We start from the raw sequence: 25221 nt of genomic DNA on the forward strand, positions 1-25221 counted from the left end.
AGAGACTTCTTAGTGCTGAACACTCCACTGTCACTTCTTCCCAGAACTATGGTGAATTTTGAGGAGAAGTGACACTTTGAAGGTTGTTACTTCTTTCACATTCCTGGAGGCAGGGCTGGCATGACTGCCTGTAGAATATTTCTACTCTTCATTTTCAACCCAACCTAGAAAGCCATTGTTTTCTCTTTCAAGGCTATAGAGACATAGGAAATAAGTGGTTCTAGTCTTCCTGTCCAGCACTCAGTTCGTAAATTCAAACTCAGTAAATACCATATGAGCAAGCACAAAGCAAGTAGGTAGGGGAAAGAATTGCTATTCTGTGATACTAAGGAGATCATGTAGACTTTGGCTTCTACTAAAAAGGATGGAGAGTTCATTTACTTGGGAGGGAGGAATGGAAGGTGCTGGAGATGGTCCTCTTCCTGTAACCATAACCAGGATCATGGCTTGACGTGAAGCTTATTAGTCTTGACCTTGGCTTTGTTATCTATATGCCATACTCTTTCTCCTTTTAAGAAATTTTGTTCCTGGTTCTCCAAGAAAACAGTATTCTTGCATGTTTACCCAATTATTCTTAGTTTCAGCTGGGGCCCTTTTGAAGTATGATGGGTGGTTCTCTCTTTAGGATCTGTGTCTATCTGAAAAAGAGAAGCAGATTCTCCAACAGAGAGTAAAGTTAGCACCAAGCAAATGTGATAATGATTGTCTTTTAGAGAGCGAGTTCATTTTTAGATATGGTTCTGACTTGTTCCCAACCCCAGCTATGGGTTCCATTCCACTGAGCAGATCAGTCAGCCAAACTGAGAGCAGGTGGTTTCCCACCATGGCTGTGTGCCACTATTGCACTTGTGTGAGCATCACATCAGGTTGTTTGCTGCTAAGTAAGTTAGACCATATGCTGCTTGGACAGCTATTGCTCTTTATCCCCCACTCGCTCATGTAGCACCTTCTGGCACTAGACGCACTGTCTGGGGACTGACTCTCTTCTAGCTTCCAGCCATGTTGCTCCATGATACATACCAACAGTGTATGGTGTCTTCAGCAGTACGGTCTTACCACTAACCTATGGTGGGTCCTCAAGCACTCTGACATAAATCTGTCTTCTTTTGGGAGACATTGTAGGTCTCTATGATCAAAAGTTCATTGTGTTCGAGGCCACCCTGAGACTCCTTAGTGAATTCCAGGTCAACCTGGGCTACAGTGAGACCCTACCTCAAAAACAAACAAACAAACAAACAAAGTTCATTGTGGATGATAACCACCTGCTGATGCCAGGAGTTCCACAATGGTGACGAGCACAACGGTGAAGGAGACAGAGAACAATCACCCCCACCAAACCAGATATCCAGAGACACAGAGGCCCCCAAGACCTCAGCACAAAAGCAGACCGAATATGAACCCAACATGGCTCAGGGAAATTTGCCGAAGAGGGGGCAGAAAGAATGTCAGAGCCACACGTTGGGTTATGACACGCAGAGATATTGCCTCCTACCCAGAACTAAAAGCTAACCCCACAATGCACGACCCATATACTCCAACAAGGAGGGTCTCTGTGGAGGGGGAAGGACAGGGAGGAGGCTAACAGTGGTACCATCTTGACTGTATTCACTGACTACGAAAAAAAAAAGAAAGAAATTTTGTTTGCATGCATGTATGCACACTTTTCTACATCAAGACCTCTTGCTGCTGCAAATGCTTGCATCACTTTTTGCATTTGGCTTATGTAGGTGGCATGGGAATTGAACCTAGGGCAGCAGGCTTTGCAAGCAAGTACCTTTAACTGCTGACCCATCTTCCCAGCTTGGTCTCTGTTCCTGAGACAGGGTTTTATATAACCTAGGCTGGCCTCGAATCCACTGTCCTCTTCACATCATGTTATTTAACCCACAACCAGGTCCAGAACATAGTCATAGCTTCAGTTTGCATTGCCCATTGATCTTGATATCTATATTATGTGCACAAACATTTTAATGTAAAATGCAGAGAAAAGATTTTTGGGCACCACCAGTCTCAAGCTGAGCCCATTTCCCTTCTCCTGTACATGTCCCTCCTTCTCCTATGACACAATCCATTACTTGGTTCAATTGTCAAGTCTAGTCCTGTAACTTGAAATTACACCCCAAACAACTGACTCCCTTCTCTCCTTGCCCCTTCCTGGGATCTTTTCATTTGGCTCTACCTCTAAGGAGACCTCCTCCTTTTTGGGCTGCTCTGGAACACAAAGGCTGACTGGGTGTGTGGAGTTTTCAGCCCCACCCTCAGGAAGATGCATCTTCTCCCTCCCCTGCTTTGTGGTACTTCCTCTCTGGCTGGTTTAGCTGACCGATCTAGACCTGGCTCCCAGCACTAGGGCAGATTCAAGAATTGACTACACCATCTTGCCCTGACCCTGGTCTTCCCATTGGTTTCCAATCGGTATCTGGAAAAACTTGTAAGTGCCCTAGGAATATGGATGATGATGATGATGTGTGTGGAGGGGGTATAGCTAGGAGAGAAGATTGAAAAGGATCTCCAAAGAAAGCCTGACCACTGGAAAAGGAGTTGGGGGGGGAGTATTCTCAAAGCCTGACTATTAACTTGGCCCCAGTTATTCCTGATGCATGCTGGTCATCTCTAGGGTGAGTGGACAGGTGACTGCAGGAAGTCAGTGGGGCTGAGAATGAATAAAGGCTTGGCAAAAGGCAGAGGAACTAGCCTTTCAAGTGGTGCAGCATTGGTGAGGAAAGTCTCCCTGTTTGGTTTTCATAAGGGAAGAAGGCTGCCACGGAGGTCTGGAAATGTACTTGCTGTATATTTTGCAACTGGGTCTATGGAGAGGAAAGGGGCCCCATGGCCCAGTTAGGAAACTACTCAAGCAGGTCCCCTTAAGAAAGTGCAGTTGGGGGCTGGAGAGATGGCTTAGTGGTTAAGCGCTTGCCTGTGAAGCCTAAGGACCCCGGTTCCAGGCTCAGTTCCCCAGGTCCCACGTTAGCCAGATGCACAAGGGGACGCACGCGTCTGGAGTTCGTTTGCAGTGGCTGGAAGCCCTGGCGCGCCCATTCTCTCTCTCTCCCTCTGTCTTTCTCTCTATGTCTGTCGCTCTCAAATAAATAAAATAAAAAATGAACAAAAAAAAATTAAAAAAAAAAAGAAAGTGCAGTTGGAAGTGATGGGGTGCCTCTGACACTTCTGATTTTGGGGACAGATCAGAGTACTCAGGCTAACTGTGCCCAGTATGCAGGGAATCCTTTGGCTCTGTACCCTCATGCATGTGTCCAATCTCACTCTCCAGGTTGTCTCGATGGCCACAAACACTACATCTCCTGCAGCATCTTCCTCTCGAGGTGGCATGTCCCTATCTCTGTTGCCTGTTGTCCTACTGTCTGTGGCGCTGGCAGTGGGGCTTCCTGGAAACAGCTTTGTGATCTGGAGCATCCTGAGAAGGCTGCAGAAGCGCTCGGTCACTGCCCTGCTGGTGCTGAACCTGGCGCTGGCGGACTTAGCTGTGCTGCTCACTGCTCCTTTTTTCCTACACTTTCTGGTCCAGGGCTCCTGGAGTTTTAAAGTGGCTGGCTGCCGCCTGTGCCACTATGTCTGTGGAGTCAGTATGTATGCCAGTGTCCTGCTTATCACTGTCATGAGTCTGGACCGCTCACTGGCAGTGGCTCGTCCCTTTGTGTCCCAGAAGGTGCGCACTAAGACGACTGCCCGATGGGTGCTCGTAGGCATCTGGGTGGTGGCCTTTCTGCTGGCCACACCGGTGCTCGTGTACCGCACAGTAAGGTTGCAAAGCGACAACAGGACTTTGGTCTGCTATTCGAAGTACCCCAGCGAAGGGCACAGGGCCTTCCATCTGCTTTTCGAAGCCATCACGGGCTTTCTGCTGCCCTTCCTGCTGGTGGTGGCCAGCTACTCCGACATCGGGCGCAGGCTGCAGGCCCGGCGCTTCCGCCGCAGTCGCCGCACCGGCCGCCTGGTGGCGCTCATCATCCTGGCCTTCGCGGCCTTCTGGCTGCCCTACCACGTGGTGAACCTGGTGGAGGCCGGCCGCGCGCTGGCGGGCTCCGCTCTAGAGGAGCCGGCCGGCCAGCGTCTGAAGCTGGCCCGTTTCGTGCTCATCGCGCTCGCCTTCCTGAGCAGCAGCGTGAACCCCGTGCTGTATGCGTGCGCCGGTGGCAGCCTGCTGCGCTCAGCCGGCCTGGGCTTCGTCGCCAAGCTGCTGGAGGCCACCGGCTCAGAAGCATCCAGCACTCGCCGCGGGGGCACCCTGGGGCACACTGCGAGGGACACCCCCGCTCCTCCCGAGCCTGGCCCCACCGAGAGCTTCATACCCTCCTCCAACCCTCTTGAGTGAAGTGAACTGCACCAGAACTGGTGAAAGGATGTTCTCTTGCCTCCTGCGCTGGCCTGACCTAATTCTGTACCCGGAATAGAATGAGCACTGGGGACTGCGCTGGGGCAGGAGGAGTGGGGGCTGGCCTGGGCAGAGAGGCAGCATGCTTTGACCTGGCTTCTGACTGTAGCTTTACAATTAAAACTAAACTCTGGGGGCTGAAAGATGGCTCAGCCATTAAAGGGTGCTTGTTTGCACTGGCCCTGATTCAAATCCCCAGCCATCCACATAAAGCCAGACCCACAAAGTGGCTCATGCATCTTGAATTTGTTTGCAGTGAGTAGCAAGAGACCCTAGTTCACTCATTCTCTCCCTGTCTCCCAAATAAATAAAATTATATTTTTTAAAAAACTGAACTCTGAAATCAAATGAGCCCTGTGAGGGAAATGTATACTGTGAGGAGAGATTGGGATGTTGATTACCATCCTGGTGGGGTTCCTCTCAATATTTCTTTAGTTCCTCATTACTTACAGTTTAAAAAAAATTTTTTTTGCTTATTTTTATTTATTTATTTGAGAGCAACAGACAGAGAGAGAAAGAGGGAGAGAGAGAGAGAGAGACGGGGGGGGGGGGGGGGGGAAAGAATGGGCGCGCCAGGGCCTCCAGCCACTGCAAAGAAACTCCAGACGCATGCGCCCCTTGTGCATCTAGCTAACATGGGTCCTGGGGAATCGAGCCTTGAACCAGGGTCCTTCACAGGCAAGCGTTTAACCACTAAGCCATCTCTCCAGCCCTACTTACAGTTTTGGAAGGGACACAAGGGTAGACATTTCCCTCCTGCCCAATTCTGAAATATGTGACCTACAGATTGCATTTAGACCCCTAAAAGAGATTCTTGATGAAGACCACCCGTGTGGGTTTATCACTCCACATGACTCAGGGGACCTTCTGAGACAACAGCATTCTTTTCTTTTTTTTTGAGGTAAGGTTTCACTCTAGCTCAGGCTGACCTAGAATTCACTATGTAGTCTCAGGGTGGCCTGGAACTCACAGCGATCCTCCTACTTTTGCCTCCCGAGTGCTGAGATTAAACGTGTGCACCACCACACCCGCCTTGAAAACAGCATTCTTGCGAAATGTTTTCCCAGAAGTCTATGATAAGTTTCCTCTTTTGGCATGACTACAGTTTCCTGCCAATGACTTTCATCCCTTTAGCAAAGTCCTAGGAGATTTCCTTCTTTCTCTCCATCCCCATAGGTTTCATTCAGGGAGACTCATATCATCAGATCTTATCTTCTAGAACTCTGCTTATTGATACCTACCATCCCTCAAAAGCCACCCGCAGGAAACAGAGTTTCCCAAAGTGAGAGGGATGAGCCATTACTGGTTAGGGGAACTGTTGTCTTAGAGAATCTTGGCCCCCACTTTGTTTGACAACATTTTAGGAAGATGGCCTGGGAAGAATTTTTTCCCTTGAGGGACGAGGAGAAGGTGATTCCCAGGTATATTTGCAGCTTCTGATACCAGTCAGCTTCAGACATCCCAGTCGCTTTATTGAGGATCTTAGAGGTTGAAGTGGGGTGGATTCTCAGCTTAGGGTGCTGAGGGAGGTCCAGTTCGTGTCAAATCTGTGTTTAGGAAGTAGGTGCAGAGTTGCCCTTTGCCTTTGACCTTGATGACTCCCCGGCTGTAGCATGTATAACCCAGGGACTGTAGGGCCCAGGCTGTTTCCTCTGTTACCTGCAATTTGAGAGGGCAAGGGAGAGTGGAACGGCCTTATTCTTTTCCTCTCCCTCATACCTCCAAAGCAGTTTCCTCACTTGGATCTTGCCAAGGACTCCTGTACTTTCCATGCGGCTGGCCACATTCACTGTATTACCCCAGATGTCATATTGTGGCTTCTGAGCCCCAATCACTCCAGCCACCACTGGTCCGTGGTTCAACCCTGACAAAGAAAGTGGTAAGAAGCCCTTATTGAGGGCACTTTGAAGAGGGAGAGAGGAAGAGGAAGCCAAAGAAATTGGGGAGATGGAAGAGTCAGAGGGACCTTGAAGAAAAGGGACTCTGGGGTTGCAGGAGTGTGGATTAAGGAAGAAAGGGGCAAGTCTCCTAGTTCCTGGCCCAGCGCCATCACACCCCATCTAAGGGAACAGTCTACAGAGGGGAATCTAGGGATTAGCTGGGGAGCGGCTAACAAAGGATATGGGGTGGGGAGAGGAAGTACCATCCTGTCACAACAAGAGATCCCTCACCCACACGCAGGCGGAAGTTGTTGAATGAGTGCTTGTTGATGACATCCAGCTTAGATCCCAGGGCCACTGCAAATTCTACCATGGTGCCAAGGTGGCTGCAGCTTCTTTCAGCATCCTGTTAATGGGGCCACCCACCAGGATGGACCATTGAGGGCATAAGAAAAAGTTCCAATTCTTTGCCCACCATTGAGAGCCCGCAGGAGGGCTGATAGGTAAGGGAGGGTTGTGGTACCTGTTGTGTGTCCTGTCCAGAGGTGGCATTTAAACCTGTGGCTGCCATGTAGGTGCTGCCAATAGTTTTGATCTTCTCCACCCCACTGAACTTGGGCTTGGAGAGAAGCTGTAGAGAGAAGAAGCTGTGTCCCTAGTTTCTCTTGTTCTCACCATCCTTTCTTCCAGAAGCCTTTTCCAGGCCTTTGAAAGTTAGAGGACCAGAGCATGAGATAAGAGATGGTGGCAGGAAGGAGAGGATTGACACTGGGCACTGCTGTTGAAAAGGGTAAAGCTGGCGCATCAGAGGAGAGGAAGTGCTAGAGGGGTTGAGGAGTAGGTTCAGCTTACTGGCTAGGAGAGTAAAGTTAAAGGAGGGTCTGCTAGGAAATTCAACAGTTCAGGATATAGGGTCTTAGCGACCCTTGGGGTTGTCACCTCATCAAAATCAGCAATGATCTCATTGAGTAGCCGTAGGCACTCTAGCCCCTCATGGTTGACATTGGATTCCGAGTAAAACTCCTTGAAGTCGGGGACCGAGGCGAAGAGGACACAAACACACTCATAAGACTGATGATAGAGGTCCTGTGGAGCAGTAAGAAGAGTGAGTTCTTAGTTCCTGACCCAGCAGCTTCATGCCCATCTAAGGGAGTGAGTCTCCAGAAGGGCCCAGGGTGAGCTGGGAAGCAGCTAATGAAGACCTTGGGAGTGGGAGAGGGCATATCACGTTGACCTTCCCCTTTTCTCCTTTTGCTGAGGACCTGGCTGGCCTGGAACCTGTGGTAATCCTGAGTGCTGGGATTCTGGGTAGCATGTATTACCACGCTTGACTTATTTCTTTTTCTTTGATTTTCTGAGGTAGGGTCTCATTCTAGACCAGGCTGACCTGGAATTTATTATGTAGTCTCAGGGTGGCCTCAAACTCTCGGTGATCCTTCTACCTTGCCTCCCAAGTGCTGGGATTAAAGGTGTGTGCCACCACACCCAGCATATTCCATATTTTCAAAGCTTTTTATTTCTTTCCTTTAAAAATTATTTATTTATTATGAGAGAAAGAGAGACAGAGACAAAGACAGGGAGAGAGAATAGGCACACCAGGGCCCACTGTAAATGAACTCCAGATGTGTGTGCCACCTTGTGCAACTGGCTTATGTGGGTACACAGGAATAGAACCTGAGTCCTTAGGCTTCACAGGTAAGCACCTTAACTGCTAAGCCTTCTCTCCAGCCCCTTCTTAGCTTAAAAAAATTTTTTTTTCATTTATTTTTATTTATTTATTTGAGAGCAACAGACAGAGAGAGAAAGAGGCAGATATAGAGAGAAAATGGGCATGTCAGGGCCTCCAGCCACTGCAAATGAACTCCAGATCTGTGTGCCCTCTTGTGCATCTGGCTAACGTGGGTCCTGGGGAATTGAGCCTCGAACTGGAGTCCTTAGGTTTCATAGGCAAGCGCTTAACCGCCAAGCCATTTCTCAAGCCCCGTTTTTAGCTTTTTGAGGCAGGGTTTCACTCTAGCCCATGCTGACCTGGAATTCACTATGTGGTTTTGGGGTGGCCTTGAACTCACAGTAGTCTTCCCAAGTGCTGGCATTACAGGTGTGTGCCACCATAACCAGCTCTTTTTTAAAAAGTATTTTATTATTTAACAGAGAGAGAGTGGGGGGGGGGGAGAGGAAGAGAGAGAGATATGGAGGGGGCATGCCAAGGCCTCTAGCTGCTGCAAACGAACTCCAAATGTGTGCAACCTCTTGTGCATCTGGCTAATGTGGGTCCTGGGGAATTGAACCTGGGTCCTTTGGCTTTGCAGGCAAACACCTTAACCCCTAAGCCATCCTTTCAGCGCCCCACCATTTTTTTAGACAAGGTTTCACTATGGTCTCACTGTCCACTCCCCTGCCACAGCCTCCTAAGTGCTGGGAGTACAAATTTAGGATAAATGAAAATGAAGGGACTCAGACAGTATTGGTACAAAAATATAGTGCAGATATGTGGGCAGTTTTCTGATGGTTTGACTACGGCAAGAGTCTTGAGGATCTAGAGCAGCAGTGTCCAACAGGAATTTCCGTGGTGCTGGAAGCACTACGTAGATACACTACTCGTGGTGGCGACTAGCCACATGAGTGCTTGAAATGTAGCTAGAGTTCAATTCTTATTTCAATTAAAATTTAAATTTGTGGCTGGAGTGATTAAGGCACTTGCCTACAAAGCCTAACAACCTTGGTTTGACTCCCCAGTACCCATGTAAAGCCAAATGCAAAATGCGGCGCATGCATCTGGAGTTCATTTGCTAGAGGCCCTGGCATACCTCTTCTCTCTCTCTCTCTTCTCTCTGTTTCTTTCTGCTTGCAAATAAATAAGTAAATAAATAATTTAAAAACTTAAGTTTCAATGTCCATATATGACTAATGGTATCACATTGAATAGTGCAGGGCTAGGTTGCCTTCAGACAACTCCTGTCAACATTTGACTAAACTTCTGAAAGGTATGGAGTATTCATGAATTGGAAAAGATGTTCCTTTTTATTTATTTATCTTGGTTGGAAAGGGAAACCTGACTTTCTACCTGATAGGCAAACTCTACCAATAAGCTGCATTCCCCAGTGCAAAAAAATGCTCTTCTAAATGAGAACTTGAAATGTAGAGATTCTGTGTGCACCAAAGACAAAGCCCATTATCTCATGAAAACAGTGGCTTCCCAGGGGCAAGGGTCTCCAGAGAGGATAGGATGGGCCAGGGTCCAAGACTTTCACCCAAAGTTAGTTTCAATGGTATCTGGGCCTCTGGGGTGGGGATTTGGGAGCCACCTCATTGCGCCGGTTCTGGCCAATGAACTGGGGGGCCACGTGTGCCGGGAGGACGTTCTCCAAGAGCAGCCGGGTCAGGTTTTCCATCATCTCCGTCTCCTCTCGCTCCTGCCTCAACTTCTTTTTCCACAGAAAGTCCAAGCGGCAGTAATACTCATTCTGGGGAGGATCAGGAGTGGACCATTTAGAGAAAGTGTGGGAGAACTCCCAACTTCACAATGCCAGAAAATAGCCCTACACCCAGCTTATGGCTAAGACTTGAGGTGCAACCTTAAGACTTGAAAACAGATTCAAGGTAGGGTACACAGAACTGTAATAGTTTTTCTTAACTATGGTTTTTCTCAGACTTGTGAGTAGGACAAAAAAAATATGACAAGGTCTTGAAGGACTTGGAGAGTTGAGAAGAAAAGGAGAAAGAGGCTCTTAGAAACTTCCAGTAGGCACACCATTTGAACTCAACCCTGGAGATGAGCAGGTCAAGTTACCGAGAAAGGTCCCTAGCCTCACTGTCCAGAGGGAGGCCCAAGCTACTTACTTGCCGAGCCAGGACCAGGAGAGTGAAGAAGAAGATGAAGAAGGAGATAGCTCCCATCAGTTTGGGCTCCTTCAGCACTCCTGGCCTGAAGACACAACCGCAGATGAGGGTTGTCTCTTACTCTGCCCCTTCCTGATGGCCTTCTCCCAGCCCCTGGTGCCCATGTTGTCTTCGTCCCCCTCTCCCTATGTCTTGTGGGTGGTTGACGTTGAGGTCAGCAAGGCAAAGGCAGCTGTACTGTGTCCTGTTTCATACACACCTGGAGTCCAAAGGGCCTCCATAAAGGCAGGCGATGAGGCAGTCCGAGAGCCAGGCGTGGGAGTGCAGGAAGAGGGAACAGGAGGCCACCAGCCACAGCAGGAGCAGCAGGAGCTTCAGTTCAAAGCTCATGTGCAGAAAGAGGGAGCAGGAAAGGAAACCCAGCACACAGCAGTGCATGGAGTACTGTGGGGCCAGGCAGGGTGGTTAGGAGTGGGCCCATCCCATGGAGAGCAGTAGGAGAACACTTAAGGGCTCCTTTTCTGTCCTCCAAGGGCCCGGGACCTAGCAGGGGATAGTAGAAACCATGCACACAGACACTAGATATGACTCATATCTGTTCCAGTCCACAGGATGGAATGTTCTTCAGCTTAAGAGGTGGGGAGGGGCAGTGAGGAAGGGTGTGTGGAAGGAGATGTAAGGCTGGGCAGTAATACTCACTGGGATGCTGATGAGAGGCAAGGACCCAGGCAGCTCCCAGGAGAGGTTGGAAGCCACAGAGGACACATTGGGAGCCAGAAAAGGGCAGTCTGGTGACACTGGTAAGAAAAACTGCAGAAAGAAATGAGTTGAGGAGGAGCTGGAGAGATGGCTTAGTGGTTAAGTCACTTACCTGTGAAGCCTAAGGAACCAGGTTCAATTTCCCAGTATCCACATAAGCCAGATTCACAAGGTGGCAAATGCGACTGGAATTTGTTTGCAGTGGCTAGAGGCCTTGGTGCACCACTCATTCTCTCTCTCTCTCTCTCTCTCTCTCTCTCTCTCTCTCTCTCTCTCTCTCTCTCTAGCTCTATATGCACCTTTCCCTCTCGCTCTCAAAAAAAAAAAAAAAAAAAAAGTTGAGGGACAGGCAGCTCTTTGGGCATAATGGAGGCTTCAGGTGGGGTTGAGCTGACCTAAGAATGAGCTACGGCCACACTCCTACAAGGGTAGTGTTTTGCTATTTCTAATTTGTAAGAGAGCCTCAGCTGGGTCCTCACTGGTAGGAAGGGTGGCAGGAGGGTGTCATAGGTACTAGGCTATCGTCAACCCAGAGGCAGCTCTTGCCAGCCTCTTAAACACTCTGGGATTTATCTTCCTCTGTGTTGCCTGGCTGGAGCTGATTCCTAGGTACTTTCCAGGATGGAATTCTAGGAGCAACCGTAAGTTCTGTAAAAATCAGCCACATAAGCTAAGTAATGTCTGTGTACAAAGAACAAAGCTGAGAAGAACACCCATCAAGGTGTTAACAATGACTGTGTCCAGATGGTAGGTTGGGGACAACTGTGTCTTTCTTTTTACACTTTACACTTCCAGCTTCCTATGCCCTAGTCCAGCTGTTATCTCAGATCCAAAGGCCCCCTTCAGTCCCTGGCAGGTTCAGCATGGTGATGGATAGGGTTCCCTTTGTCCTCACCAAAATGGCAATAGCCATGGTGAAGACCAGGAGGATGATGGCAGTGCCCAGGCCAACTCGCAGTCCTGGCCGTGTGGCCACCAGGCCAGACAATGCTGGCAGCCAGTGTAGCATCTTGGGACCTTTCTGGACACACTTCTGTGGAAGAAGTATAGGTGCCTTAGCTTTGGAGCTGGAGCCTGCTTCCGGTCATGTCATGGCCAGGGCTCCAGCTTGCCACTTCTTCCCTCCAGCCTTGCTTACCACCAGGCTCTCTGAGAAGCAGATGAAGAGGAGGAGAAGGAAGAGGAGGAAGGTGACACTGTAGGTGATAGCCAGAGCTGGGGGCCTAAGAGAAAACAAAAAGGAGGCTTTGAACTACTAGAATGAGCTCTGCTGTGAGGAGACTGCTGCTTAAGAGGCAGGGGTGCAGGTAGAGGAAGTGACGCTGGGGAACCAGCTCAACTGCTCATGACAACTGGGCTGATAACACAGGTTACGTTCTCATGTTCTGGGAAAGCTAAAGGGCTTAGAGCAATGTTTGGTGGCACAGGAAACAATGAGGGAGGACAACACTGAAGAAGGCAAAGTTCATAAAAATGGCTGAGGCTGAACTTGGTCAATCTCTAGACCAAAGCTTTTTAACCCACTGACTTAAGTTTTTTCCCTTTGACTTTTTATTTTTTTTTAAAAGTAGGGTCTCGCGCTAGCGCAGGCTGACCTGGATTTCACTATGTAGTCTCAGGCTGGTCTCAAACTCATGGTTATCCTCCTACCTGTTCCTCCTAAATGCTGGGACTAAAGGTGTGCCCCACCACGCCCGACCCCTTTATCTTTTAAACAAGACCTTACTCTTCCTACTAGGTCCTAGGAAAGAGAACCTACTTTTTTTTTTTTTTTTTTTGAGGTAGGGTCTCACTCTAGCCCAGGCCGAACTGGATGGAATTCACTAAAGAGTCTCAGGGTGGCCTCGAACTCACAGCGATCCTCCTACCTCTGCCTCCCGAGTGCTGGGATTAAAGGCGTGTGCCACCACACCCGGCTTTTTATTATTTTTAAGTAGAGTCTCACTGTAGCCTAGGCTGACTTGGAACTCACTCTATAGACCTGGGCTGGCCTCGGACACACAGAGATCCTCCTACCTCTGCCTCCCTAGTGCTAGATTAAAGGTGTGCACCATCACACCTTGCTGAAAACCCGTTTTCTAACTCATTCATTTGCTGTGAGATTTGGGCTTCTCAATAACAGTTTCTTCATGCAAATGTTGTTAGTGCCCAAAGATAGAGGTGAGTGACTGTGGTCAGAATGCATACTATTTTCTTCAACACTGAGGACTGAACCCAGGGCTTCATGAAAACTAGACAGCCTTTCTACCACTGAGATACATCCACAGCCCCAGGGTGTACAATATTAAGATAAAGGCTATAATGTGGGTCTCCAGATCACAAGGGCTTCTTCTGTGGGTAAGTGGCTACAGCCTGGGGGTGGGGGGGGGGAGGGTAAGAGGAAGAAAGTGTGGTCAGGGGTCAGGAAGGGCAAGCAAATAGATCTGCAAATGAATGCCCGAGCCACCTGCCTCTGTTTTCTCACCTGTTTGTCACAAGCATTTGGATGATGAAGTTGGACAGAAAAACCAGGAAGGTGCAGGCGGCATAGTATTTGAAGGCAGGGAGTGCAGACAGTCGGTACTGGAAACAAAGGGAAGGCGGATATAGGGTATTGGTGCTGATTACGTCCCCAGGTAAGGAGTAGGTTGCCCAGGCCTACTCTATACCCTCCAATTCAGTTCCATGTAGCCCCTAGCAGTTCTTCAAGGAGATGTCCTCCTTCCTCTTACTGTCACCCAATAAATCAATATACAGATGGCCTTTTCTTTTCTTTTTTTGGTTTTTCGAGGTAGGGTCTCACTCTAGCTCAGGATCACCTGAAATTTACTCTGTAGTCTCAGGGTGGCCTCAAACTCACAGAGATTCTCCTACCTCTGCCTCCCGAGTACTGGGATTAAAGGCGTGTGCCACCACACCTGGCTTGACTCTTTCTTTCTTCCTCTCTTTCTCTTTTTTTCTTTCTTTCATTTGCTTTTAGAGACAGGATCTCTTGTAGCTCAGGCTGGCCTTGAACACACTCTGTAGCCAAGGATGACCTCAAACTCTCGATCCTCCTGTCTTTACCTCCTGAGTGTTGGGATTATAGGTGTTCACCATGGTATCTGGCATGACACTCTAAGACTCCTCACTCCAGTAGACGTGGGGATATAAGTTCTAACCTTTCCCACAGACAAGGACCTGAAGTTGGGAAATCTTTTGGTGCCATTATCCCTAACCTACCTGTTTCTCCATCTCCTTGTCTCTGAAGTACAGTGTCAGCAGGTTGAAGTCCTTTGACTGTTTCCACTGTCTGGTGAGAGGTGGGGGGTGGGAGGTGGTGAGCACCAGAGGGGATCAGGCAAGGAGGAGCAGGACGAAGGCATGTGGGTCTTCCCTCTAGGACAGTGCCTCACTTCCCTCAGGCCTTCAGGACTTCGAGCCCTCCCAGCCCTCTGCTTTACATACTTCTGAGAGTTGAGCTGCTCGATGACCTGGAAGAACTTGGCATCACCAGTATCCAGTTCATCATCGAGTCCCCGAGGGGTGCGACTCCTGCACAGTGACAGCCAAGCCTGTTACCATAGAAACCCTCAAAAGTGCTTGGGCAAAGCAGAGCAGCTCTACCCTCCAGGAGGATGCACCCAGCCGGCCCTGCTGTCGAAGATGCTCAGGCCTCCTCACCGGTCCAGGCTCCACTGGGGGCCGAAAGAGGCCAGCGCCTTCTCCTGTGGGGAGAACACATGGTGGGAGATGGTGAGTATTCCTCTTAAAGTGAGGTGACTATGAACCTCACTGCATATTCTACATATGTCCTTGACTTTGGGTATTGGACCTGGCTGTTTCTTCTGTTTCTTATGGTCTTGCCCTCACCCCACCCCAAACAAAATCCCACCTGCCCACGAAGAAGCATTTCAGACCTCATTTCCTCCTTAAAGTTTTCTCCTGACCATGATCTCCCAGGGCCTTTGAACCCTTTATTTCTTTATGCTGTCCATCACTTAACTGGGCAACCTTTTATCTTTTCTGTGCTTGAGCGTCTATCAGCTCTCTATGTCACCTAAAGACTGTATAGTTTCTAAAGGCAGTGAATTTTCCATTACCCTTGGATAAAAAAAAAAGTTGGGCTGGAGAGATGGCTTAGCGGTTAAGCGCTTGCCTGTGAAGCCTAAGGACCCCGGTTCGAGGCTCGGTTCCCCAGGTCCCACGTTAGCCAGATGCACAAGAGGGCGCACGCGTCTGGAGTTCGTTTGCAGAGGCTGGAAGCCCTGGCGCGCCCATTCTCTCTCTCTCCCTCTATCTGTCTTTCTTTCTGTGTCTGTCGCTCTCAAATAAATAAAAAATAAAAAAAAATATTTAAAAAAAAACAAAAAAAAAGTTATTGGTTTAAGTTGAAGTGGTTATGCAGAAAATACTGACCCTTTGATTTTTTAAAATTTTTACTTATTTAGAGAAAGAAATAATGGATTCACCAGACCCTCCAGACACTACAAATGAACTCCAAACACATGTGCCACCCTGTGCATCTGGTTTACATGAGTCCTGGGGAATTGAATCTGGGTCCTTTGTCTTTGAGGGCAAGTGCCTTAACCACTAAGTCATCTCTCTAGCCCCCTTTGACTTTTTGTGAGGCCAGCCAGGCTGAGCTGAGAGGTGATAGAGGTGGATAACAAGGAGTGGAAAAGAAAGAAGAGGAGGGGAAATCAATCTGGTTACAGTCATTTTCTTCTTCACCAAAATGAATGCACAGTGTATGTGGAGTTGTGGAAATAAACAGGTGAAAGGAACAACTGCTGAGGGAGTGAAGTTCTGTGGGCCACAGGCCAGTACAAGAAGTAGTATATGGACGATTCTTTCTTACTCTGCTTGGCTCACTTGAAGAATAAAAAAGGTCATAAACGCACACCTTTGATCCCAGCACTTGGGAGGTAGAAGTAGGAGGATCACTGTGAGTTCAAAGCCACCCTGAGACTACATACAAGTTCCAGGTCAGCCTGGAGTAGAGTGAGTCCCTACCTGGAAAAAAAAAAAAGGTCATAGGCCAGGTGTGGTGGTGCACATAGTTAATCCCAGCACTCTGGAGGCTGAGGTAAGAGGATCACTGCGACTACATCATGAATTCCAGGTCAGCCTGTGAGACCCTACCTCAGAAAAAACAAACAAACAAACAGAGGTCATAAACCAAAACCTTGCATACAGGAGAAGGTGAAGAGGGAGAGAGTGAGATGCTGAGAATGGTCAACTGTAGGTCTGAGTCCTTCTGTGCATGTATGTTTAGGTCTGCCTTTTGTTAACCTTACCCCTAACACCTATAAGTTATATGAAGGTAGGGAATTATTTTATCCATTTTTATCTTCTCAAGAATTAGCCTAGTTGCTGAGTGTGGTGGCGCACATCTTTAATCCCAGCACTCGGGAGGTAGAGGTAGGAGGATCGCTGTGAGTTTGAAGCCACCCTGAGACTACATAGAATTCCAGGCTAGAGCAAGACCCTACCTCAGAAAACCAAAATAAATAAATAAATAAAATAAAATAAAGTAAATTAGCCTAGTGCCTGCTACAAGAAAGGTGTTTGGGAATGTGAGCAGGGTGTGGTGTCCTACAACCTAGTATTTAGGAGGCTGAGGCGAAAACATTGCTGGGAGTTTGAAGTCAGCCTTAGCTATACAGTGAGACATCTCCAAAAACTGGCAGGATCAGTGCATAAGTACTGATCTACCATTCCAAAGTTCTACACTGTTGAGAGTAAACACATGGCGATTCAGGATTGCTATTATTTCACTGAACTTCTGGGGCTGAGAAGTGGAATTTCTAGAGTAGTGAGGTCCTGCCTTACTCAGGAAATGCTCTTGAACAAACTGAGCTTGCTCCCCTAACTCTTATACTTCCTAGCCTTCATACCCGCAGAAAGTGGCAAGCTTTCCTGTAGGAAGCACACCCAAGGTTGTCTCATGGTCCCTGGCTTGTAGCACACCCCACACACCACTCCTCCCCCATCTTGGCAGCCTCGTCCTGCAACAGTCCAGGGACTCTTGGAGTCTTCCTTCCTTTCCCTCCTGCCAGCTTAACATTGTGACCTCTCCCTCCCCCAGACTGAGGCTTAGAATTAAGTCCTTCCCTAAACCATTGCTCCCAGTGGGTTTTCCCATCTCACTTCTCCACTGTCCCCTGATCTCTAGTCTTCTTCCCTGTTGGATGAGAGAGGAGTGGGGATATAACGCATAAGTATTCTAAAGACATCGCCCAAGTCCAACCAAATCTATTTGGTAGAAACTATTCTAGGAGATCTTCTGAAAGATAGCTGGAATGTGGAACAGATTTGCGAAAGACTGGGTAAATTGAGGGACATCAGGCTGAAAGCATGCATTTGGGAACATGCTCTGGTCCCTGCACTGAGCAGTAACCCAAGAAGCAGACAGTAGAGGAGACCTAGGCTCTTCCACTGACTGTGGGACACAGGTTACCTCAAGGTGCTACATTAAGAGTCAGCCAGTAACAGCTCTGCTCAAGCTTCACTTAAACACAGGGTAAGCCCTTTTCCTCCCCTCTTTTACCACGCTGTCTTCTCATGATGCTTTCCTACTAGAACACCATGTGTAATTTTCAGTCAACTCATTTCACCCATGTACGCAAAGACAACAACCACAGTGTTCCCACCTTCCTGAGTCTAGGAGGGATTGAAGAAGAGAACACGCAGCTGTAGGAATTGAGCACAAAAGGTTGCTCCCAGAGGGTGGGTGTGCAGTATTGGAATCTGAGTCAGAAGGAAGAAGGGGTGTCGGGGGAAGGGAAGTTGAGGAGAGATGGACATGGTGTCAACGGGGATCTCAGAGAGCTGTGAGCATTGCTCTTTCTCTGGAAGGGTGGGCAAGGAGAAGCTTGAACTGGTGAACCAGATGGACCAGGCTCTTGAGATGTTACAGTCATCAAGTGAATGGCTGCAGGATGAGGGGGTCTGAGAGTGGAGCTTCAGCGCAACGGAGGTGGGTTTTCCCTCAGAGTAAGGGTTTATAACCAAAGTATACATACCGGGAGTGGTGTGGAGGTGGATACAGGGCTGTCTACATGATTCAGGTGGGCAAAAGGCTTGGCTGCACCCCAGGACTCCAGGTAGCGAGTCATTAGTAGTGACGGGCGCATCTTGTGCCCTTCCAAAGAAGACAGTAACCCTCCTGCAGTGCCCTTCTCATCTTCCTCCTCAGCCTGGAGAATGTGAAGTCTGACAGTAAAGACCACAGACATTTCCTTATTCTCCCCAAACCCCTCACAGGCTTGTCTGCCCAATAGACTCATAGGCTCCAAGCTGGGCTTTTACCCGAGGATCGATAACCAGGTATGTGGGTTCGCCTAGTTCCCGAAGGTATGGGTCTCGGTGCTCCATGGCTGCATCCTCCACAGCGTATGCTCCTGCCAGCAGGGCTAGGGTAGCCCCTGTGATGTGTACTCGTCTGGGAAGAGGAAGCAGTAAAAGTCAGGAGGGCGGACCTCCAAACCCTCATTTCTGTCAAAGATCATTTCTGGAATTCTGACTTCAAGAAAGATTCTATACTATAGGAGATGCCTCCCAACTCCCCTTCCAGCATCCCAGAATCTCCTGAGCCTTACACAGAACTGTATTCATCTTAAGGAATTATGAAAAGGGTAGCAGCCTTTAGGAGGCCTGGCTAGCTTCTTATTGTGGCTGCCTGGGGCCCCAAGTATTACCCTGGTACACCGCCAGCCTCCATGTGGTTGGCCAATGTGACATCATGGGACCAGACATCATACTGCCACTTCTGTAGCCCAATGACTCCACAGAGCACACTGCCAGAGTGCACACCCACGCGCATGTTGATGTCCACACCAGTGGCTGCCCGCAGCTTCCTGAGCAGAGTGTGAGACAAGCTGAGACCTGCCACACCGCTCCTCTTCTGAAGAACTCCACCACCCTGCATATTTCCTCCCACTATTCCTCTGTATTCCTCCTTCCCACCCACTGGAGCTGACCTGATAGCCCGGCACATGTCCAGCCCCATGCGTACACAGTTGATGGCATGGTCTGGCAGTGAGAGTGGCAGCCCAGAGACGCAGTAGTAGCAGTCCCCCAGGATCTTGATCCGCATGCATTCGTGCTCCTGGGAGCATATATGTGGGTATGTAGAGGAACCTGGTTAGAGGCCAAAGGGGTGGGGGGTTGGGAAAAGTGGGGAGCATGAACTTCCTGAAGTACTTCTGAGGTTGGGTCCAGATCAGATCTAGGGGCTCTCTTCACTTGATATGGAGCTAACCAAGGTCTCCTCTGAAATGTCTTTCATTTCAACCAAGTGCTGGATTGCCTGTGGTTCTCTCCAGTTGCAGCATATGTGCAGGGTATACCCAAACGGGAGCACAAGGAAGTAGTCTCAGAATTGAGGGGTTTGAAGGCAGACCCCAAACTAGGCTATATCCCTGGGGTTTGATGAGGTGGTAAGCTGAGTTATAGAGGGAAGAACGTCTTTTAGAAGAGCCTCCCAAGAATAGAGCTCCTGAAAAATCTCTGAGCATATTGGTGTATGTGTGTGTGTGTGTGAGGGGGGGTGGTTGGGATTTCTGTAGTGTTGTGGGGATGGTCACTCTGGATTTGAAGCACATGGTGAGCAGCTTCCTGATTAGGAATACTTGAGAGCTTTTCCTATTTCCAGTGCAGTGTCTGGGAGCCTGACTGGGCTCTGGAGTAGAACTGGAACCTTAGAAGGTAGAAAATTTCTTTGCAAGGTGCTGCCCAACATGGGATGTTTGAGGACTTGTGGGTGGGGAGGAAAGCCCCCTCTGACCTTAGCAATCTGGTCGAACTTGCCAAAGAGCTCATTGAGCATGAGCACCAGCTCCTTTGGGGAGCACTCACTGGCCAGCCGTGTGAAGCCCACGATGTCAGCATACAGCACACTGCACAGGACAGACTGTCAGTAGGGCCTAGGGTCTTAGCCCAGCGCCCTCTGCGCCAGCTGTCCTCCCTCTTACCTGACTCCTTGGTGTCTCTTGACATAGAGGCTGTGGAAGTTGTTTGTGTTCTCTGGACGTGACCCCTGGCCAGCCTGTAGCCGTGCCATGATCTCTGCTTTCATCTCTCGGGCCAGGTAGGCAGGAAGTATTGACAAGAGAAGGTGTTCCTGAAGGAAGTTGCTATGAGCACCAACTCTTCTGCACACTATAGCCAGGAGCTTCAGCTCCCCAAAGTACTCAGGATCCCACATATGGCCTGGTCCCTACCAGTATCTCCCTCAGGTCTTTCCAGTCTGTCCAACAGTGTTCTCCCACCCCATTTGGTCCTGACCACTTTTAGGGACTGAACTCAGTACCAACACCTGAATTTGAGTTTTTCCTTTAATATCATAATGTTCTTAAGTGCTTTCACAAGCTTCAATTTGAGCCTAGCAACAGCCTTCCAAAGGCGGGCAAAGTCACATTTTGTGTAAAAAAGGAAATACTGTGTACAGGCAGTGAATTGCTTAAAGTCATTTAGTATGAAAAAGCTGAACTTTTCTCCGAGCCTGTGCTCTCCTTTGTCTCCTAGGCCCAAACTAACCTGGTGCTTTTTCTCCGTGTCCAGTCTCCGTCGCGAGTGCAGGGAGCTGAGTGCTTCTCTAAATGTGGCACGCAATGCTCGCTCCATCAGAGCCTTGTGGTATGCTCCCACCACATTTCCACACAGGAACAATACTGCATTCGCTGCCAACTGTGGGTGAGGGCCAGTCTCAGATGGCGTAGGACAGGCTGGGGGTGGGGGCGAGACGGGGACATCTATGTGTGTATCTGGATCCAAGAACGGTTGGAAGAGGACCAGGGCATACAGTTAGGGACCTAAGTATCTCGGGACAAGTGGCGTGCACTATGACCTCCATAGGGGAAGGGTCCCTTCCTTTCCCAGCTACTTTCTGTACTCTCAGCTGCTAGGCCAATCTGGCCTCTTAGGCCTAGAAATGTTTGCGTGCACATCATTTCCTCTTCTTGGAATACCATCATATCACCATGCTCACTTGACCCCAGCCCATTGCCCAAACTACTCAAGTTATGATTTTCAATCTCCATGAATGTAACATCTACTTTTATCACTGGGGGAGAACCACTGACTCACTTTCCTGTGGGCCCAGAGCCCTCTTCTGGTACAAGTAAGCATAGCACTGTACTGTTGTATCAGTTCCTGGAAGCGCATGTGTGTGTGTGTGTGTGTGTGTGTGTGTGTGTGTGTGTACTTGTATCCTGCACAATGCTGTGCCCTGCCCTGGAGTCTCGAAGGATCTAGTAGCAGGCAGCACAGCCTGTGCAACTTTCATTTTTACCTGAGGTAGCAGTGCTGACTGTGAATCAAGCTGCCGCCCAAGGTACAGCCCAAGGACCAGCAGGTGTGACAGAGACGAGGTGAGGCCTGCAGCGGCAGCATCCCGCATGCCCAGGGGCAGCATAGCATACACCGTGAAGATGATGAAGAGGAAAAAAGACACCTGGGACAAGGTGTAGGAAGATGAAGGCCTATTTGTGTGCATAGGACCTGGGTGCTGGGTTGAGGGCAGGACAGCTTGCATCCCTTGTCTGTGTTCCACTTACCTGATCCCAGGCGCTTACCACACCCCCAGTGAACAGGAAGCCATGGCCTAGAGCCAGCAGTGCAGCCCATATAAGGCCAGAAAGGGGACGAGTCCAGCGCTGCAGCCGCTGCTCCTGGGAAGCTAGCCCCAGCAACAGAGAGAAGCCACCCAAAGCACAGAGCACAGTGGTCAGGAAACTTACATCTGAGGTCAGCTCCTATGAGGAAAAAACGCATGAGCAAGACTGTGAGGGGACCTAGTGACTGTCTCAAGGAGAGGAGGATCAAACTAGATGGAAGATGAGCCAACAGCTGCTCAGGTTAGCCTTGAAATGTGTCTTAAACTCAAATACAGAAAACAAGTGTTTCTGCTTACAAGTCACTATTAGGTTGAACCATAAGAAATCGCCAATATCTTGCTGTTTTTATTGTCGAAAGTAAGCAATCTCACATAGTCCAAGTTAGTAATTCTCTCCCATGTTGTATTGGAGCCTGGAACACCTATACAGAAGACCTGATTTCAACACTTTATTGGCTACTTCATGATCCATGATCTTTCTGTCTGTCTTTTTTTTTTTTTAATGATTTTTCGAGGTAGGGTCTCTCTCTCTCTTTCTCTCTCTCTCTCTTTTTCTTCAATAGGGTCTCACTCTAGCCCAGGCTAACCTGGAACTCACTCTGTAGTCTCAGGCTGGCCTTGAATTCACAGTGACCCTCCTAGCTTTGCCTCCTAAGTGGGACTAAAGGCCACGGCTTATATTCTTTCATTATGGTCCTGACTGGCCTGGCATTTGCCATGCAGCCCAGGCTGCCTTCCAACTTGTGACAATCCTGCTGCCTCAGCCTCCCAAGTTCTGAGAGTGTGTACTCCTACATCTGGCTGTTTCCCCTCCCTTTGGGCTGGAGATGGCTTGGCAGTTAAAGGCTTACTTCTTTTCTTTTTTTTTTTTAAATACTTTTATTTATATTTATTTATTTGAGAGAAAGACACACACACACACACACACACACACACACACACACACAGACAGAGAGAGAGAATGGGTGGACCAGGGCCTTCAGCCACTGCAAATGAACTCCAGATGCACGCACCATCTTGTGCATATCTGGCCTATGTGGGTACTGGGAAACTGAACCTGGGTCCTTTGGCCTTGTAGGCAAGTGCCTTAACTGCTAAGCCATCTCTCCAGTCCCCCTTACTTATTTTCTTGAGGCAGGCTGGCTCACAACTTGCTATGTAGCTGAGGATGACTTTGAACTCCTGATCTCCTGCCTCAAGTCATCTCCCAAGTGCTAGAATTATAGGTGTGTCCCACAGCCCCCACTGCACCTGCTATTCTTATCTGTCGAATGGAAACTATAGCATCTGCTGGCATCCAAAAACAAGTCAACCATCTTTAATCACAAGAAGGCAGTAAGGAATGAATGCTACCAAGACATGCTAAGGAGAATCCCCTTGCTGGACCACTATCTCCAAGCCTTGGGGATAGCTCCTTGGACTACTTGGGTTTCCACAATTTTCTAGCTGCCAAAGGCTGGTGTTTCACCACCTACCCAAGCTTTGGTGTGGAAGTCTCAACCCTGTTCATACCCTTTGTTCATCCCTGTTCATACGTCTTTCTGCACTTTGAGCCAGGTCTGCCAGGATGGGCTGCACCTAGTGATTTTCCCACCTTGCCTCCAAGGAGTGAAAAGAAAACCTGGAGCTGGATATATCCAGCTATGGAATAGAAAAACTTTCTTTCTGCCCAAAGAGAAACTGAAATTGAGGGTTTTTTTGGGGGGAGGTGGGGTGGGTAAATGAGTGCAGAATAATAGCTGTCTTTTGGATGTCAGTGGGCAAAGCTAACTGCGCAACATTCCTATAGAGGGAGAGAAAATCAGGAAATGAATTCCCTAGGGGCACGAGTAGAATTTCCCCTCTGGAAAGTAGGAAAATCCGGTGTTGGATTTATGCTAGTAACGAGAAGCATCCAGGACCCATAGATAAAGCCCAGAGAATAGAGGGACGGTGCCCAAAGTTACCACGATTCATAGCAAGGTTCAAAGCGTTTCTAGTTGCCGGCCAAGAAAACATTGAACAGACGATTCCACAAATCCCGACACCCGCCCCCCCGTGGTCCCCAGTCCGAGTCCGAGGCATGGCCCTGAGCCCATCTCACCCTGCCGCTGGCCCAGGCGACCAGGAGCAGCGCGGCGAGCGCGCAGAGCACGATCAGCAGCAGCAGCAGCAGCAGCGGGTACTGTTGGCTCAGGCTGTAGTAGGTCTCGTAGAAGAGGTCTTCGCTGGGGGGCGGCCGCGGACTGAAGAGGCGGGCCATGGTCTCGCTCGGTGCAGACGAACCTTGGGGCCTGGGGAGGGCCGGGCTCCGGGTTAATAACCCCCTCCCAGGGCTCCACCGCGCCTTTCTCCTATCCCTCCTCTATGCCCAACCTTGCAGCAGTCGGTTTTCCTTCCAGGCACTCCCTGTGGCCTCTCGGCCAGCCACAATTTCCCTCAAACCCACACTGTGCAAAAGCCCCATCCGAGGGACTGGAGTCAGAGTTGCCGAGAAGGGGCCTCCAGCCCCCCCCCCCCCAAGTTCACTGCGCCCGAAGCTCCCGCAGCCGTGCAGCCCGAGCCTGGGTGCGGGAGGCCGAGTCACCCCCGCCGATACACTAGGCTCGGAGCCCCGGGCGACAGGCGCTTCCCTTTCGGCGCCAGGGCCCCCTCCCACTTCCCCGACGGCACAGCCCGGCCCCTTCCCGTGCCAGAGCCGGACTCCACTGGCCTCCTCCCCCGATCTTGGGTTGTGTTTCCTAGACATCGCCTTCCCCCTTCAGCCCCCCAATGGAGGGAGTTCTAACCGTGGGAGAAGCACGGCGCGGGGCGGGGGGGCGGCGGGCCTAAAGCGCTGTGTCAAGCCAGGGACAGAAAAATTGGAAGCGGTAACACTGAGCGTGGGGGGGGGGGGGGGAGGCAATGCAGGAAAGGGAGGGCGCGGGTCTTGGTGGCAGGTGGGGGCTGGGGTCTAGGTCAGAGCAGGCCCACTCATTCCTCTCAATGCCTGGCCTCTGGGCCAGCTACGAGGGCTGTCTGAATTGTCCATGCGCCTGCTAGCTTCAACTCCTGGCAATGGAACTTATGTTTACAGCTTTGTTGAGCTATTGCTGTTCGTTCCCACCCTGAAAATCAAAAGGGCTTTCCTGCTTAGGAAGCAAGGTGAGCCAGAGTGGTCGAGGGAGGTGACCTAGACAGCCTGGGGACACCCGGCAAGGCCAAAGCAGGACTAGGACCTTCAAATTCCCGCGGAGACACACCTTTCCCAGTGTCCCAAAGCCCAGTGTCCAAAATCCAGAAGGGAGGTTAAGAGACCACAGCCTCTGTCCCCTGAGCTTAAGCTTAGGGTGGGGTCAGTCAGTCCTGAGCTCTAGAGGAAGCACTCCACCCTCAGAATGGAGCACCAGGGAGCCAGATTCTTTCCTGCCACCAGCTGGGCTCTGACCTTGTGTGCCTATACTCAGCCCCCAGCACCCTCTTTCCTGCTTTGGCCAAGTTGTAACACTTCTTTCTCCTTAGTGCCAGCTCCAGACTCTCCATCTCCAACCACCCCTGCTCCTGACTGACATCTCAGATCCTCAGATTCCCTCATTCAGTTTTGACTTTCCATTCTATTGTTTCTTGAATCATGGGAGCAAGTTGGGGGAGGGTAGTTCACAAAGTCAATTTGTATGCAGGTCTAAGTGCCCTCAAAGAATGCTGAAGGCCATAGGAGGTGACTCTGGCTGGCTCAACTCCAAATTCCCATAATGATCATTTGGACTTTCCTCGAAGCTTCAGGCTTTTGCAGATCTTGTCTTGAAACTACT

General features: G+C 49.6%; 2 protein-coding genes across 3 annotated transcripts; one reads left to right on the forward strand and one right to left on the reverse strand.

Annotated features, from left to right (window-relative positions):
- Nucleotides 1–2318: 2318 nt before the first annotated feature.
- Ltb4r (leukotriene B4 receptor) lies at nucleotides 2319–4529 on the forward strand. The gene is made up of 2 exons (XM_004673180.3): nucleotides 2319–2431; nucleotides 3272–4529. Exon 2 carries the CDS (start codon nucleotides 3281–3283, stop codon nucleotides 4331–4333), a length of 1053 nt encoding a protein of 350 aa, XP_004673237.2. The 5' UTR covers nucleotides 2319–2431; nucleotides 3272–3280; the 3' UTR covers nucleotides 4334–4529.
- A 1315-nt stretch (nucleotides 4530–5844) lies between these two features.
- Adcy4 (adenylate cyclase 4) lies at nucleotides 5845–24041 on the reverse strand. Of its 2 annotated transcripts, none has more exons than XM_045154871.1 (26): nucleotides 23880–24041; nucleotides 23535–23724; nucleotides 21393–21590; nucleotides 21128–21289; nucleotides 20374–20523; nucleotides 19809–19957; nucleotides 19622–19733; nucleotides 18816–18943; nucleotides 18534–18692; nucleotides 18145–18277; nucleotides 17859–18032; nucleotides 14515–14558; nucleotides 14299–14385; nucleotides 14074–14143; nucleotides 13337–13434; nucleotides 12011–12095; nucleotides 11768–11905; nucleotides 10813–10923; nucleotides 10373–10557; nucleotides 10114–10198; nucleotides 9579–9737; nucleotides 7213–7359; nucleotides 6797–6904; nucleotides 6565–6679; nucleotides 6133–6257; nucleotides 5845–6052 (listed from the first exon to the last, which is right to left on the reverse strand). In XM_045154871.1, the coding sequence occupies exons 2-26, from the start codon at nucleotides 23691–23693 to the stop codon at nucleotides 5906–5908; spliced, it is 3228 nt and encodes a 1075-aa protein (XP_045010806.1). In that variant the 5' UTR covers nucleotides 23694–23724; nucleotides 23880–24041; the 3' UTR covers nucleotides 5845–5905. The 2 variants fall into 2 exon arrangements, with proteins under 2 accessions (XP_045010806.1, XP_045010805.1); XM_045154870.1 differs by having other exon boundaries at nucleotides 23807–24039.
- Between the last annotated feature and the right edge of the window lie 1180 nt (nucleotides 24042–25221).

The sequence above is a fragment of the Jaculus jaculus genome, chromosome 7 (genome assembly GCF_020740685.1).
Source record: "Jaculus jaculus isolate mJacJac1 chromosome 7, mJacJac1.mat.Y.cur, whole genome shotgun sequence".
NCBI lineage: Eukaryota > Metazoa > Chordata > Mammalia > Rodentia > Dipodidae > Jaculus > Jaculus jaculus.